This window comes from Triturus cristatus, chromosome 10 (genome assembly GCF_964204655.1).
Source record: "Triturus cristatus chromosome 10, aTriCri1.1, whole genome shotgun sequence".
NCBI lineage: Eukaryota > Metazoa > Chordata > Amphibia > Caudata > Salamandridae > Triturus > Triturus cristatus.
The window spans coordinates 814,585,327-814,601,025 of NC_140593.1; the positions used below are offsets into that span (position 1 = coordinate 814,585,327).

General features: G+C 46.6%; 1 protein-coding gene across 4 annotated transcripts in view; it reads left to right on the forward strand.

The window, feature by feature from the left end:
• CAPN15 (calpain 15) overlaps window positions 1–15,699 on the forward strand; it is a 364,024-nt gene that overhangs the window by 261,508 nt on the left and 86,817 nt on the right. For all 4 annotated transcript variants that reach the window (XM_085628400.1, XM_085628397.1, XM_085628399.1 and 1 more), the window contains one exon: window positions 10,911–11,094. In XM_085628400.1, the coding sequence (XP_085484526.1) occupies window positions 10,911–11,094 (184 nt within the window). The remainder of the gene's footprint in view (window positions 1–10,910; window positions 11,095–15,699) is intronic.

Here is a 15,699-nt window from a genome sequence, read left to right on the forward strand (position 1 = left end):
AGCCCTGAATCCGGCCCATACGAGGATCTTGTCTGAATGGTGGCCAGTTACAAGAGAGGGAGAGATAATACTGAGTGTCAGTACTCCTCATGCTAAATACTGCAGAGTGTAGCTCATATATTTCATGGATGGTGGATGTTATACTTTTATTCGAATTTACAGTAAAATCATACATGTACATAAAAAACAAAAAGATTTTACAGCATACAGTGCCGATGGGAGTATCGCTTTGTAAACCCCCACAAGAAACATTGATACATTATAACATATTAATTGTGAATTTAAGAGTTGTAGGAACAGAAAAAGCAGGCCTGACTTGATCAAAAACAGGAGTTAAAATAAGAGGATTTAAAAGTATATGATGGGGCTGTGCAAACATAGGACTTATCATCACGATGTGCGAAGTATCGCATTTAAACAACAAGTTACAGGAAGAATGTGGAGGTTCGGTATACTTGTGACGAAGCAAAGCCAACCCAAAAATAGTTAAAAGACAGAGCTGGTTGAGTAAATATGGTTCTATCCCTGGGAACATCTTAACCATAATGAATTTCCGAAATAATTGTTTGGCCTGTGATAAAGCTTCTCTCTCAGAAGCCATTCTTACATCAAAATATTCCTTTAACCAGGTCAAAAAGTGTCTTTTCAGCTGTTAATATGACCCCCACCCTAAGAGGGCTAGTCCTCCTGATGCCTGCTCTGTTGAGACCCTGAGCTCTTAAAAATACTCACTTCTGTCCTTAGGTTTTTTGGCAGACATATTCGCTCAGTTTAAAAGCAGTCGTGTCACAGGCCCTCTAGCATCCTTGTTTAAAAAATTGTCTCCTTGGGGTGTGTAAATCTCCTGAGAATGTGCAAAACATCAGTAGAGAGGCCCATTGGGGCCTACGGTTCTTTGTCTTGTGACACAGGCTGGGTCTTGGTTTTCCAGAGAGAACACCCCGATTATTCTTTGGAGAGAAACTTCCAATGTCACCAGTATTTCTCTTCACCCTCTAGTAGGCATCCTGGGTGCTGAATACTGGGTCTGCAGCTCCATTTGCAGTGCTGGTTCTCAGTTAACCAACCATCCAGCTTGGTTGTGATCCAGTGTTACCCCCACAGCAGTCCTAAGTCCTAGTCAGAGGAACCTGTGCTTGCAACTGCTGGAGATTACTGCATTGTGATATGGGGGTAAGATGCACTATTCTCTTCACCTCGAGGACAAATCTCAACAGCATCAGAAAAGAGGGCCTCTGACACAGGGCCTCTTCTTAACGATGTGGGCTCTGAGGGAACTCCTTTAGTTATCCGACTGTGTGGTGGCAATCAAGTTAAAAAGAAATCGCCCCACACTGTTGTAGGGTACTTTGTAGACAATTGCACCTAGCTCTCTTTGAGCTTTAGGCTAGTTCAGAGAAGTCTTTCAGCCTATGTCTTCACCTGTGGGTCACCTTTGTCTTGTGGGAAGTCTAGAATTTGAAAATGAAATGGCAGTGGCGAGGTAGACAAGTTGGTCACATTTATTCTGCAGATCACTAAAGCTGATCATGAGAGATTCTTGATCGATTTTTTCCATCACCTTTCTGAAGGAACACTCGCATACTTGGTGTACCTTTTCAATGTGTACTTGGGTTGCTTCACAGACATAATGCAGAAACACTCAAATGTACTTTGTGCCACTGTTGTATAGTCAAACCTATCGGCACTATCTGGACTTAACAGATGTGTCTGTTGCCTATCCAGTACAGCTTGCTTGATTGACAGGACTGCCCGAATTATATGCAACAACTATTTTTTCAAGCCTTGGTTTATGCGTGAAAACATTTCTGGTGCAAATACTTTCATCACAGCATAGCTGAGCCATCTTGGATATATTAAGTATGAAAAACATCAATAGGAATGAATTTGATAACATCGAGAGGGAGCATCACTCGACTTGCCACTTTTGACCAACCACCGTTTAGCATTCTTGATCCAACAACTATATGCCGACACAACATCACAGGTGTAATGCGGAACACATGGCCAATTCTCTGGAAACATTTTATACCACAAAAGGAGTCAAACAACATTGTCTCTGAGCCTGCTTCTGTTCATTATCTACCTTCATTATCTCTCAGATTTATTTCCTCCAGTTGACATCAGGTGACGGTGTTAAGATTTGCAACTACAGAACAAACATACTTATCTTTAAAGATGACTCTTAATTTTGGTGACAACTGCAAACACCCTGCAGAACTGCTAACCTCAGTAGTCGCTTATTGAAGGGACAAGCTAATTCAAATAAACCATGTGAATGTTAAAACCTAAATTATGTCCTGTAGCCACATAACAAAAATGGCAAGTTGGAAAGATTCATAATATAAAATAATGAATTGTAGAAGGTGTCTACCTTCTCCTGTTGGGAAATTTGTTTTGCCACCTCCGAACTAGAAAGCTCACCTGACAAATTCAATGAGAAAGGGGAGATTGAATTTAAGGGCATTGCCAGATGCACACGCTGTTTTGGTGGTGGCGTGGTGCAACATATTCCTTGAAAGCTGCAGACGAAGACTGACCCCATCCTTCTCTAAAGTGAAGTGGTCTGGGTAGCCAAAGGCCTCGACATTTTGGAGCCACACAGAGAGACGATTAGCATAAGATGATGCCCTTTCTTCAGCCCTCTCCTACTACAATCCTAGTGACTGATTGCGTTATTATGAACAGTGGGCATCCTGAGATTTTCAGCCAAAAGAAGCAGAGCAAAAACTAATTAATGAGTTCTGAAAAGAGGTGCTCGCTGCAATTCAACTTGCAGAGAAGAGAAGGTGCTTTATCACAGCTGAAGCTGACAAATCTCTGCTCTAGAAGGAAATATTCCTGGCCTCTGACGCTGGCCAGACTACCCATTGCACCTAAAAGCTACTTAAGCACAGCTTTCAACATAGAGCATGTGCTGAGTGGCATGAGAGAATAACGCAAGTCAAAGGCATTGGTTGTTTAGAAATCTTTGAGATCTCTGTAGTAGAGCAAATGTATTGTAGGAATCGATATACAATTTCCAAATAACCTTCTGTTCTCTCTGGCTAAAGCTATCCTACTGGAAGCTACTTCTCATAATAAACAAGCATTTACAATGCAATAGGTCTCGCATTGACATGAGTTTGAGCTATTGGAATTGCAAATAACAATGCCTTTTTTTTGTTTTCTTTTTAAAAACATAAATAACAGGCATTGTAAATTACGATGCCAATAGCTTAGACTTGCGTAACTGCGAGACCTATTGCATTGCAAATGCTTGTTTTAACTGCTTCTAGTAGGTGTTTTAAATAAGTCTTCCCTGTTCCTGAACTTCACAAGTTTGGAGAAATTGTAAAAGGTATTTTGAAGTTTCACAACACTCTCCTCTCCTAGTTGTAGCGTGAAAACTGTATTTATGGAAATCAAACTTCCAGGGGAATTGGTAAAGTAGTATTTTGGAACTATATGCCAAAAAGTATTTGCCTGACAGACATTTGCGTGTTGGGTGAATTCACTATATAACTTTACCTACTATTTGCTTGTTGACTGAGAGCAACAACTTCAAGTCTCAGAACGCGTTACGCTGTTACACGAGCGAGCAGGACAGGATTACACATGCAGCGGGCGCTCTCTTAAGGACGGCCTTACCCCAAGCTGTGCCCGTCTCGAGCTTTGAGCGGGCTCCAGGTTTGCTAAGCCCCCTGAGGTCCTTGGATGAACGCATGGCTAAGCAGCAGCAGGGCGCTCGAGCACGTCACTGCCTCTTGGAGGTGTCAATTACCGCTGAACAGGAAGGGGGGGGCTCATGAATTGAAAAGAATACGCGATCAAAGCGGCCGTGAAAGTGAAAGTAAGCGCGGCGCGCTCGCCCGCGCACATGCACTGTACCTCTAGGCTGGCCTGGTAGCACTTTTTGGAGCCCACATATAAAATGTCTCTTCGAGCCTTTGGCTCACGAGACCTAAAAATGGGGACAGGTCTTTTGCAATGCTTCCCTGAGACCAAACTGAAGCAAAAGCCCTGTGGGCGTGTCTTGATCTAGTGCCCGTGATCCAGCTGGGGGGAGACCCTAAGGAGCAATCACAAACCTGCTCACAAATGATCTAGATGAGATGACTTGTCCATTATTTGTAAACTAGCTTCTAGACTTGTTATAGCAAGTTGACCCTCAGGACAAGGAAAAATAGGAATTAGGAACTCAGCATTGCCTATATGTGAGAAGTTGGCCTGGTATATGATGTTCACTAGTTAAAGTGACCACCTTGTACCATGCCAAGCAACCTTTATGGTGTGGTTGTAAGTCAACCTTTTCGGACTAGCTGCCCTAGTGGTAGCGTAGGCTAAGCAGTCTTTGAGGCTAAACTCGTTAAAGCGTGTTAAGCAGGCTGTTTTACCAAATGCAACCCCCCTTTATACCAATGAAAGGACACCACACAGATATATATTCAAAATATATATGTATTTATTTCTCAAAGTATCCCCTAGACTCTTTATGAGCACAGGAGCACAAATCGTTAAACAAGACAATGTTATAATATACAGAAGTTGCACTTTTTATGGATGGGCCCTGGTGGCCACTCAAACCATATACTAAAATAGTGGTATAAGTACCACGAACAGGAAAGGGAAAAGGCCTAGGGCCTCTAGAATCGCTGGGCCTACAAGGAGCTAACGTCAGTTAGTGACCAGGAGGTCCTCGGGTCGCGTGTGCAGTGAGTAAAGTTACACGTGGGCTCCCATAGGTTTTCAATGGGTGCGTAAAAGTTTAAAAGTTACTGCAGAAAGGATCTTCTGGATGGACTACGATCTCAAGATTCAAAACAGACACTAGAGATGTTTCTCTACACTTGGGCACCGGAGTGCCAGCGTTACCTCACCCACAGGAAGCGGGTGCATAGGTCTCGAAGTGCGTCGGGTTTCTTCTATCGATTCAATGGAGCCTGATGACAAAGATGCTGCAGGCGGTCGGTCCGGAAGAGCTGCGTTGGATCCAAGGGTGGATCGGAGTTGTAGAAGACCTGAAAGCAGAGGGGACAGTGTTCACAGTCACTAGCCAGTGACCGGCGTGGCACCAGGTAGGTACCAGGCGATGTCGGGTGCAAACAGGTGATGAGGTGTAGCTTGTCTCTGCAGCCGCGTGGTCCCTGAAGGTCGACGACGTCCAGGAGTCGAGTCACGAGCTGTCCCACGCAGGCTCTCGGTGTCGGCGACTCGAAAGAAGCAAACAAGCCTTGGCAAAGGCAGGAGTCGTGGAAAGTAAAGAAAGCTTGTGGTTCTGACCAGCAAGGTCAGAGGGGCTGCTCTTTTGGAGAGCAGCTAGGGCCAGTCTGGAGCAACCAGACCAGCGTCGTTGATTTTCAAATAGGTCGCCAAAATGGCCACTAGCCAACGGGCCAGGGACCGGGCAGGCGCGTCGAGTTGCAAAGTGCAGAGGGGCCCCATGCAGATCGTGGAGATGCTGGAGGGCTCACCTTTGGTGCTGATGCTGCTCGATGGTTGGGCTTCTCAGGACCCAAAGTACAACTTGGAGGGAGCCTCTGTCGTTGCGCTTGCAGCTTGTCGTCGGTCTTCCAAGATGGCTGGCTCCACGTGTCTCGGTGCCTCCACGGGTTCCTTCTTTTCAGGGACTGTGGATCGGGCGGTGAGAGGTCTGGAGGTCCAGGTCTTGTCGGGCTCTGGGCTCGGGCTCCGGCAGGAGGCGGCGGCAAAGCAGACGTTCAATAGCTGGTTGGTGCTTGCGTTAGCAAGATGGTCACTCCCTGACCATAGGGGAGATTTCCTTCAGTCCTCTGTGCAGCAGAGCGTCGAAGTTCCCGTCTTCTTCCTGTGGTTAAGTTGATTGCAGGATGTCTGAAGTCTTAGGACACAGCTCCTACCTTTAAGCGGATTCTAGGGGCCGGACTACCTGCTAGGTCCCTCCCTATGGGTGGACCCAGGAAGGGGGGTGGTTACACCCCCAATCCTTTGTCCAGCTCGCCCCAGGTCCGGGGCTGGTGTGCCCCAGGACCGGTTTGAACTGGCATATGCACCGAGGCTCCTTGTGAGCCTCAGGCATGTCTGATTCTATTGAAGCCCTACCTGACCAATACACAAAATCCTGTCTGGGGTGGTGCACGCACCTCCCCTGGCAGGAAACCCTTTGTCCACGTCTCCCAAGCTGGAAGGACTCCCAGCAGCAGGAGGGCAGACTTGTGTCTGTGGTGGCAGCATCCATTTTGTGGAGCTGAGGCTATGTCTGATTTTACCCGGGTTTCAGGTACTGTACATGTCGTGTCCCTCTAGAAGGGTGGAATGCTAACCCCGTCGCCAGAATTGGCGAGGGGTTAGTATTCCAATTCGTATGACACCTTACTCGACATGTTTTGATAAAGCCAAACCAAAGATAGCATTTAACCGTGAGGTTCATAATGCACTTAAGAGTATATGGTATGGCGATATCTGGAAACAGTAAAAGGAAGTGGTTCCGATCACTGCAGACAGGCTCAGCTCATGCCAGAGCACCATCTCACATGAAACCAAGCACTCTGCCTTCAGGATTGTTAAGGCCTGCCATAGGAGTGACTTATAGGTTACTATGTGTCCCATTTAAGGTTAGGTATAGGTATACTACACCTAAGTAAGAGGTGATTACACCAACTTACCCCAGCTGAGTGACCAGCCAGTTGTGTCAAATTGTTAGGCCAGGCCAGGGGTGGCACAATACATGCTTCAGCCCCTGGTAGGCCTTAGATACACCAATGCCCTGGGTACCTAGTGTACACTGGTACAGGGGCTCACAGGGTGATCCAACCAATTGGGTATGTACCTAGGGTACATGGAGTCCATTTTAAAGAGAGAGCAGATAGGCTGAGATCCTGAATGGCAGGATCTCAGGCCAACTAAGTCGAAAAACCAGCTAGACACTAGGCAAAAAATTGGGGGTAACCATAGTCAGATATCCACCTTCCTACACTATAATAGCAGAATCTCTTGAACACTGACGGAACATCAGAATGGAAGCACAGGGAGACTACAGCTCCTCATTAATGTGCAAACAAACGTATGCATGTCACAGCCACATTAGCAGGAAGAACGAATGCAGCCATGCTAGAAGAACTGACCATCCTATGGGTTACTGGAAAATGAACCACACTGTTGCTAAAATAAGTTTGGATTGTCACATACATATGCAAGTTGTTTGCGTAAAGTTTACATGGGACATTTACTCGAAGGGTGCCCCCCCCCCCCCCCCCCACTCCACTCCCTGTTGGCAGTCCTTATCTAATTTCTTAGGGCCGCTTATAATGATAGGGAGATTGGGAAAGGAAGATTACATGCAGCGCCTTGTGTTTTTAAATTTTTTCCATTATATTTTGCTCTTTTGTTTATGTACGTAAATGTTCTTTATTGGACGAATACCGATTTTACTTTGAAGCTGAAATTTTTTAAACCATTGCAGAGAGTTGCATTTCCTATTGACTTATAACTGCAGATTCCCCAACTTGTGAATTTCCCCAAGTGCCAGACGAGATCTGGAAACTTTTGCTACCAATTGCCTCATGCGTCAGCAGGTGGCATCATGAAGCTCCCTGTCGGATCACCACCTGAATGTGACGCCTGGGCCCCCATATATGCACCACCTCCTTACGCTGGCATTAGCTCCTTTCTACACCTTCCGATGAGGATCCAGAGGTTTGAGTCCTGTCATTCTGACAGACTTTTTCCCCTCTAAAGTTTGTCAGTGTTTGGTATGTCTCTCCCTAAAACAACAGTTTTTAAGCTGGGCATGACTGTCATTATCAAATGATTTTAACTGACACATAGGGCGTGTTTCTCTGGTGCTTTGGCTCCAGACACAAATCGGCCTAGTGCGATAGGTGCTCCAAAATGAACCGTAAGGCTGTCTGCGATGCTGAAGCAAAACTCTCAATTGCTGAACTTCTCAAGTCAAAGCTGGTCAAAGACCAGGACATTCTCACTCCCTAGGCAGCAGCTGTGACCATCGATCCTGGAGGTTCACGTAAAAAGTTCAAGAAACATAATTACAAACATGGGTCTCCATTGTCCGGCCACTTCTACCAATAGAAGTTGCGCTATGCCCTTGACACCTCTAGGCTGTGGAGTCAGTCCTCCAATTCAGAACCGATTCCAGCACTGGTCTCCAAGAGCTGAAACCGCCCTGTGAGACCCTTTTTAGTGCCCCGCCACATCTCTCTGGTGCACCTTTTAGGCCCCAAGCATCCTAGGGGACCTCCAGTCGAGTTACTGCTAGGGGTCTGTCCCTGGCGCGGACTGTGCCCCTTGACCTTGATTCGAGGCCAACCCCTTATCTAAGCTCAGTTCTGCTGACTCTGGTCCTGGCACCACGCCTGAAGTCACCAATTCAACCATTAAAGCTGGTGCCAACGTTGGAAACAGAGCTGATAGTCTTATCACATACCAAGTCCCATCCCCTTCCACCTAGACCTCGACAATATGCCCAACCAAACCTGACACATCTTCCAATATGATGATGTGGACAATGGTGATGACCCAGACCAATATGACGAAGGCAATATGTTTGATGAACCTCGGGATGGCAATGGTCTGGATACATCCTGAATATTGCCCTCACATCCCAGACACAGGCCATAGCAATGGACACATCCGCCTCCTTCTCCATGGTGATCAGAAGGGAAGCAGAGGTTTTCGATCTTATTTTGCATACCTCTGAGGTAAAAACTAATGTACTTACTGAGGACCTTAACTTAGGACAAACCAGCAAAGAACCAGTATTGCCCTTTAATAGGGCCCTGACTGATGTCCCAGTGGGCACTTGTGCGAAACCAGGATCTTGCCCCCTAACTCCCCTCCCCCTGAAGACGGATCACCTCAAGTAGTCGTAATAGATCTCCAGGTGATAGCAGACTTATTGACATTTTTGGGATTTTCTATCAACATGCGAGTCTCACCCGATCCTTTCACAACGTCTGACCATCATCAAAGCCATCCTGGATATGGTGCTTTTGAGTCTTGCCTCTGCTTCAGCGAGTCCAGGACATTTAGGCTAAGATCCCGATGTTTTAGCCCTTGACCTAGGTCTCAGTGAGTGAGGAACTGATCCTCTTGGCCTCCTGCATCCTACTTGTAGATCACGCCAGGAGGCACATATGGGTTCTGCAGTAGAATCTGAAGTCTCATAGTGCTGCAGACCAACGGGACTTGCCAGAGTCCATCCAGGTGTCAAAGGAGACTGTGAAAGACCTGCATTGCTGGCTTCTCGACTGTAATTGGACCTGTGTCAGAGCCCTCTCCCAACCCAACCCAGAGCTGACGGTTGTGACAACTGCATTGTTGCTGGCTTGCAGAGGTCATCTGGGTGAGGTGGAGATCAGAGTACTCTGATCCTTGTCAGAGACTCTCCTCCACACCAATGTGTTGGAATTAAGAGTGATTCACTCTGCACTTACATAGTTCTTTTCGACCATCAAAGAGGAACAGGCACAGGTTCTCATGGAAAGCACTACTGTCACGGTACTGCAACAAACGGAGCGAGCGGCACAGGGTTGTGGGTCCAATGGCAAGTAGCTGCATGATCAGGGCGCCTTCCTCGTCACCTAGCACCTGAAAGGATCTTTAAATGTCAAGGTGCACAAACTCTTCTGACTTTGCCTAGTGGATCACGAGTGACAATTACACATGGAGGTGGCACAGGGAATTTTCCAGCAATGGGTAGAACCCTGGCTCGACTGATTCACCATCGAACCACCACCACCAGAAAGTGCATAGTGTCTAAGCTTTTGTGTGTTAGAGCTACCAAGGCAGCTCACTCAGAGACTCCTTCCACCTACATTGGAGGTCAGAACTCCTGTACACCTTTCCATCCATGCTCCACCTTTCCACAGTACTGAAAAAGATCAAGAAAGTTAGGGCCCAAGTCATCATAGTGGCTACGCACTGGGCAAGGAGGATGTGGTACCCAGTGCTTTTGGCCATGAACACATGTCTCTAATCTCTCTGCCCCTTAGGGTGTAACTCTTGTCTTAGCAGCAAGGCCTAGTTCTCCCCCCGAGCCCACTCAGTCACCAGCTCCATGCATGGAGATTGAACGCCAACAGTATATTGCTTTTGACCTTCCTCCTGAAGTGATTGGTGGAATCCTGGCAGCCTGGTATTTATTCACCAAGACTATATGCTGGATACTGGGAGAAGTTACTTACCTTCTGGTAATGCCTTTTCTAGTAGAGACTCTATTTAAATTCAGATTCCTCACCAGCCTGCCCTCCTCCCCATTCTGTGGAATGGTCTCATTCAATCCATTAAAAGGATCCTACATCTGAAGGTCTGCGCACTGCTGTATACTGATTTCAATGGCTCCGCATCCAATGGCGCAGACAGAGATTAGAAAGAAACTGGTGTTAGCACACAGCTTTGGTGCACATATGAGGCCCCGACGTCACAATCGGGTTGGGATGGTTCTGGCTTGGAGCCATACTGCACCACCTGCCGACGCGCAAGGCAATTGCTAGCTTAAGTTTCTGGCATCTGGGGTAAATCACAATGTGAGGAATCGTTGGTTAGATAAAGTCTCCATCAGAAAAAGCATTACTGAAGGTAACTATCTTGTTCTTAAGGTTATTTAAGCATTTTGTTATGATGTCCCAGCAGTAGTTTAATCCTCAACTAAATGTATTACACAATTCCCCCTGCATTGAAATGTTCAGAAAGTTGCGTTACATTCCAATGAAAACAATTTGTGTAATTTATTCAGATCACTTCTTTGTGATTTCTAACTTAAAGAGCTTACCACTCTGGGAGGCTGAGAACTTGCTGTCCAAGGCCCTTTTGCCCCAAACCTTCTGTGCATATCCACTTGTGTAACTGAAGTGGGAATAACTATTGTGAGCATGGGCACCCTTAAAGCATTGTATATCTCATGGTACTCTTTTAAATTTCCTTGCCCCATATAGGTTTCTGAGTGCCCTGGCAGTGCTGGCAGAGCGACCTGAGCTGGTGGAGCGAGTCATGATCACGCGGGACCGTTGCCCAGAGGGCGCCTACCAGGTGCGGCTCTGCAAGGATGGCACCTGGACCACGGTGCTAGTGGATGACATGCTGCCCTGTGACGAGGCTGGCTACCTCCTCTTCTCTCAGGTCAGTGCCTCCTCTTGAGGTCCAATTGTTTTCCACAGCTCAGACATATTGACAAAGGCCCGTAATTTTCAATCCACACCAAGAAGATAGTTTAACATTACAAAAAACTTTCTTAGTAAACTGTGAACTGAAATCAGTTACGTAAATTAAATGTTGCTTTAGATTGCATTACATGAAAATATATGTATTAAAGTTTTAAAATTAAACACATTTTTTTATTGACTGAACATAAATCAAATGTGTGTTTGCTTAAAATCCACAAGTATAATTTAAGCATCCAGGCTCGAGAATGGAAAGTGCTTTTCTTGTTGGGTCCAGTGGTCCAGCGAGCATGACCGCAGTGTTGTTTTAGTGATGTTTCAAACATGCAAACGCACAAGCCACAAAAGTTATGAGAGTTGAGATGAGGTATCCTTTCTCATCTCAACTGTTCACTCCTCCCTGCAGCTCATGCTGGTCACCTCCACTGCTCCATGGCTCTGTGGTACCCCTATTCCTGCCTTTCTGAGCTCTCAATCGTGCACCCCCTTGTGGTTTTTATGCACTGCTTCAGCCTTGCCCTTGGCTCAACTGTTAGAATGGCCGTGGGAATAACCACTATCCCGGTCTTTAAATTGACATCAGGTTGGACTGGCCTATATGGCAATCTGACTGTATGACCTGGGCTGGTGTGGCAGCTCAGTGTCTGGGCTGTTTTGTGGCTGTTTGAGACTGTTTTATGGTCTGGTATGCTGTGTCTTTACTGTTGATTTCCCTATTATTACCTTAAACATTGCAGCAAACACAAATGCATGCAGTCTCCCATGCCCTCTAAACTTCCTATACGGTTTGCCTTAACAAGTTCAATAATGTCCTGATTTGCAGAACTTGGGACACTTTTTTAGCTGTCTGATTCTCTAATGGGGGCCACTTTTATTTAGCTGCCGGCCTATTTTCTGTCAGAGTCCAACCCTGGTGTTATGGTTCTAAACGACTGAGCCTGCTGGCTCCAGCAAAAAGAATAGCATTTGCAGACCACTCCTTCAGATACACTTAGTTGGGCATCAATCTGAGTGCTGTTGGCACTCCTTTAGTAACCCAAACTGGAATTATAGGCAACTACACATGCATGGATGAGTGTCTCAGCAAAACTACTTCCATTCCCTCTGCCGCTCCTGTTGTGAGCTTTGCACTGCTACTTCAGTTTTTGTCCTGCACCTAGTCTTTCTGTTAGCAAAGGTTGCACTTGTATGCCCATGCTGTACCGGTCTTATGTTGTAGATAAGGTTTGCAAATAACTTTTCATTATATAAAGGCCACAAGAATTGGCTGATTCTACTGGATTTCTCTTACCCCATCCTCATCAGGCGCCTGCTCTCAGCTGGATCTGCTTCTTAGCGGATAGAGCAGATTCTGTCAGCCTCGCCCCTCTAAAGCCCAAAAATGCATCTCCAGAGTGTCTCAAGGTTCATGTCTCCACCCACCCTCTTGAACGCATACATGGTACATCTGGCCAACGTCATCCGCGCACACATCAACATCCTCTTCTTCACTGATGACACACAACTCATGCTCTTCCTCTCGGACAAGACCACCAAAAAAGAAACCTGTTTCTTGCTTGTGTGACCGAAGTCTTTAACTGGATGAAAGCCAAGTGTCTCAAGCTCAACACTGACAACACAGAAGTAGTGATCTTTGGCATGAGCACCCTCTCCATGTAACTCAAACTAATGGCCCGCTGAACTCTATCCACTCCTAGCACCCATGCCAAAATCCTCTGAATAATCGACCGCAAACTGGACATGACTGCACAAGTCAACGCCATCCCTGCATCCTGCTTCCACACCCTGAAGATGCTGAGGAAGATCTTCAAATGTCTCCCAAGCAACACTAGAAGAACTCTTGCTCACACCCTAATCCCTAGCAAGTTGGACAACGGAAATATCCTCTATGCCGTGATCACCAAGCAACTCACCAGAAGATTACAAACCATTCAGAACATGGCAGGCAGACTCATCCTAAATCTCCCACACAGAACTTACATCACACTACACCTCAGGTAGCTCCACTGGGTCCCAATGCACAAATGCGCTCATTTCAAACTTGTCTCACACACACATTCAAGGCACTAAACAACTTAGGCTCCAATTACCTGAAGAGTCGCTTCTCTTTCTACCAACCAGCAAGACAACTCCTCTCCGCAGGACTCCTACTCTCACACATCCCACACATACACAGAACCAGATCAAGTGTGCGCTTGCATCACTCCTAAAGCATGGGACGACCTCCCTCTCCACATCAGAGCCCCCTCCCCTCTTCTTTTTTTTCTAGTGTTTTATATAGCGTGAACATGACCCGGTATCGGGTATCAGAGTACGTTACGTAGCACCAGTTCCGTTACATGAGGACACAGATTCCGCAAGAAGCCGGGTGATGATGCGCTTTACAAATACATATAACATAACACTTGGCTTTGTCAGTGCCTGTTTCATATTGAGACTTGAACATTGTAGAAATGCGCTCCACAGTAGGATTAACCATAAATTGCTTATATTCTATCAAGTATATTTGCACTGCATATTGCAATCCGTCAAGGGTGACATGTCCACTTTATGTGGTGGAGGCACATCATCCTGTTGATTTGGTGAGGTTTCATCAGGTTGAGTGGCACTCTTCATTTGGTTGCACAGGTAGTTTGACACCAGGAGTGTTGATTTTAGAAGAAGTCGTGTGCCTGGCTTCAAGTCCCATTGCAGTGTCTGAGCCCGTTCAGTGTGTGCTCTGCCTAGTCTGAGCTTCAGCCGCCCCTTTACTCCTCGCCAGCGTGCCTGGCCTCATTTACAGCAAAAGACACACAGTTTATGGGTGGAATGCAGAACAAATCAAAACATACACCCCCCCCCCCCCCCAGTCAAGAGATCTAGGTTAAATCCATCATTCTTTCGCTCACCATGCCACCCCAGTTTAGACCTGGCCATATGCAAATAAGTCTTGACCCTGTGCCTCATGGGAACAGTCCAGCCCGAACTGCCAAGCTAGGTCCTCCCTGGACCGTAAACAAGCATCCTAGGACCAATTTCGGGGTTTCACCCCTTATCAGCCAGGATAGCTTGAATCCAGTGGCACAGAGAGCATGGGACCCACCTCTGGGCATACTCGGCACACTCTGGGCGAGAAAGCAAAAGACACACAGTTGATGGACGGAATGCAGAACAATCCAATCATTCACCCCCAGTAAAGAGATCTGTACTGGTGTGATAGCATGACATTGTTCTGTATTCTGTCCATCTGTTGTTCTATTTGCATTTGCATCATTTACAAGCAGGGCTGATGAATAAGGCCTCCGGACTCAGCAGCCCGTCCACGGAAACAAAGAAACACTCTGCAATGCATGCCACGTCATCAAGATGTAAACCAAGATCTGGAAGCATCTTACTTTCTGAAGTTCTGTAACACTGTTACATCTTTAGGCCTAAAGGCTGGATTCTTTTTTGTCCATTAATTGGTTTTAATTATTTGTCAAGTCAGTAGGACCCGTTTGTTGAGCCTAGCAAGAAGTCAAAATCGGGGTAAAAGATGCCAACATGCATAGACGCAGTCAACTGGTGTGTGCGACCCACTGACTGTTTTACCAGGATTGGAACTTGCAGTTTACGCACGGATGTCTACTCAAACAAACACATTAACTCACTGAGCTAACGGATAAAAGCATGTGACTTGTGTAAGGCACATTAACCCTCCAAGCTATTTTAAGATGACCCAAACACCTACCCAATAGGGTACTCACCATGTCCTTAAATGGGTGGTAGAACCAACCCGCAGCGGCCTGGCAGGTGGCTCATCTCTGAGTGTCGTCTGTGTCCAGAGTGCCTGGGTGTACGCCCTCATACAAACCTTCAAACGCATACTGGAGGTCGGGCAGTGATTACACATTGTGTAGTTGCTCCACTAGGCACTATAATCTCACGTACGTGCAAGTGACTCAGCTCAGGACCGGTACGTTTAGTACTTGTGCCTTAAAATGATTTGAAATGTGTTGCTCGAGATTGCTGCCTGCGGGGGACTCAGAAAGAGTCCAGAGCCGCTAGGATCCATCGCCAGCAACCGGCACAAATTAAGCTCTGCCCTCCTGTCTCCGCCTCACCGTCCTCTAGTCCCCACCATCCTCACGACCCTATCTTCTTACATCAAGACACGGCAGCCTACACCATCAGACATTCACATAGCGTGCTGACACTCCCCCATATACAGGGCACACTGAAGGCTGCACTACTGCTTCACATATTCTGTGTTAAAAACACCTGCCCCACTTCCGCCTGTACTGTAATCTGAGTGTGTGTGTGTGTGTAACAGTTTTGTTGCAGCACCTCTGCTCTGTTTGCTGTCTTTTCCTGTGTGAGGGAGCATCCACAGTGGCTGCCTTCGCCTATGTTGTGTGTGAGGGAGGCTGCCTGTGTCAATACTCTTGTGTGTGCTAGGGAAGCCTGCGCTACTGCTGTTTTACCTGGTGTGTTTGTTTGAGCTGAGGTAGTTGAACCTTCCAGCGTCCCTTATGTCCCCTTGCCTTTTACCTGTGTTTGTATTGGGGCGCTTGTACTGCTGCTGCACATGCAGCACCTGTTTTCT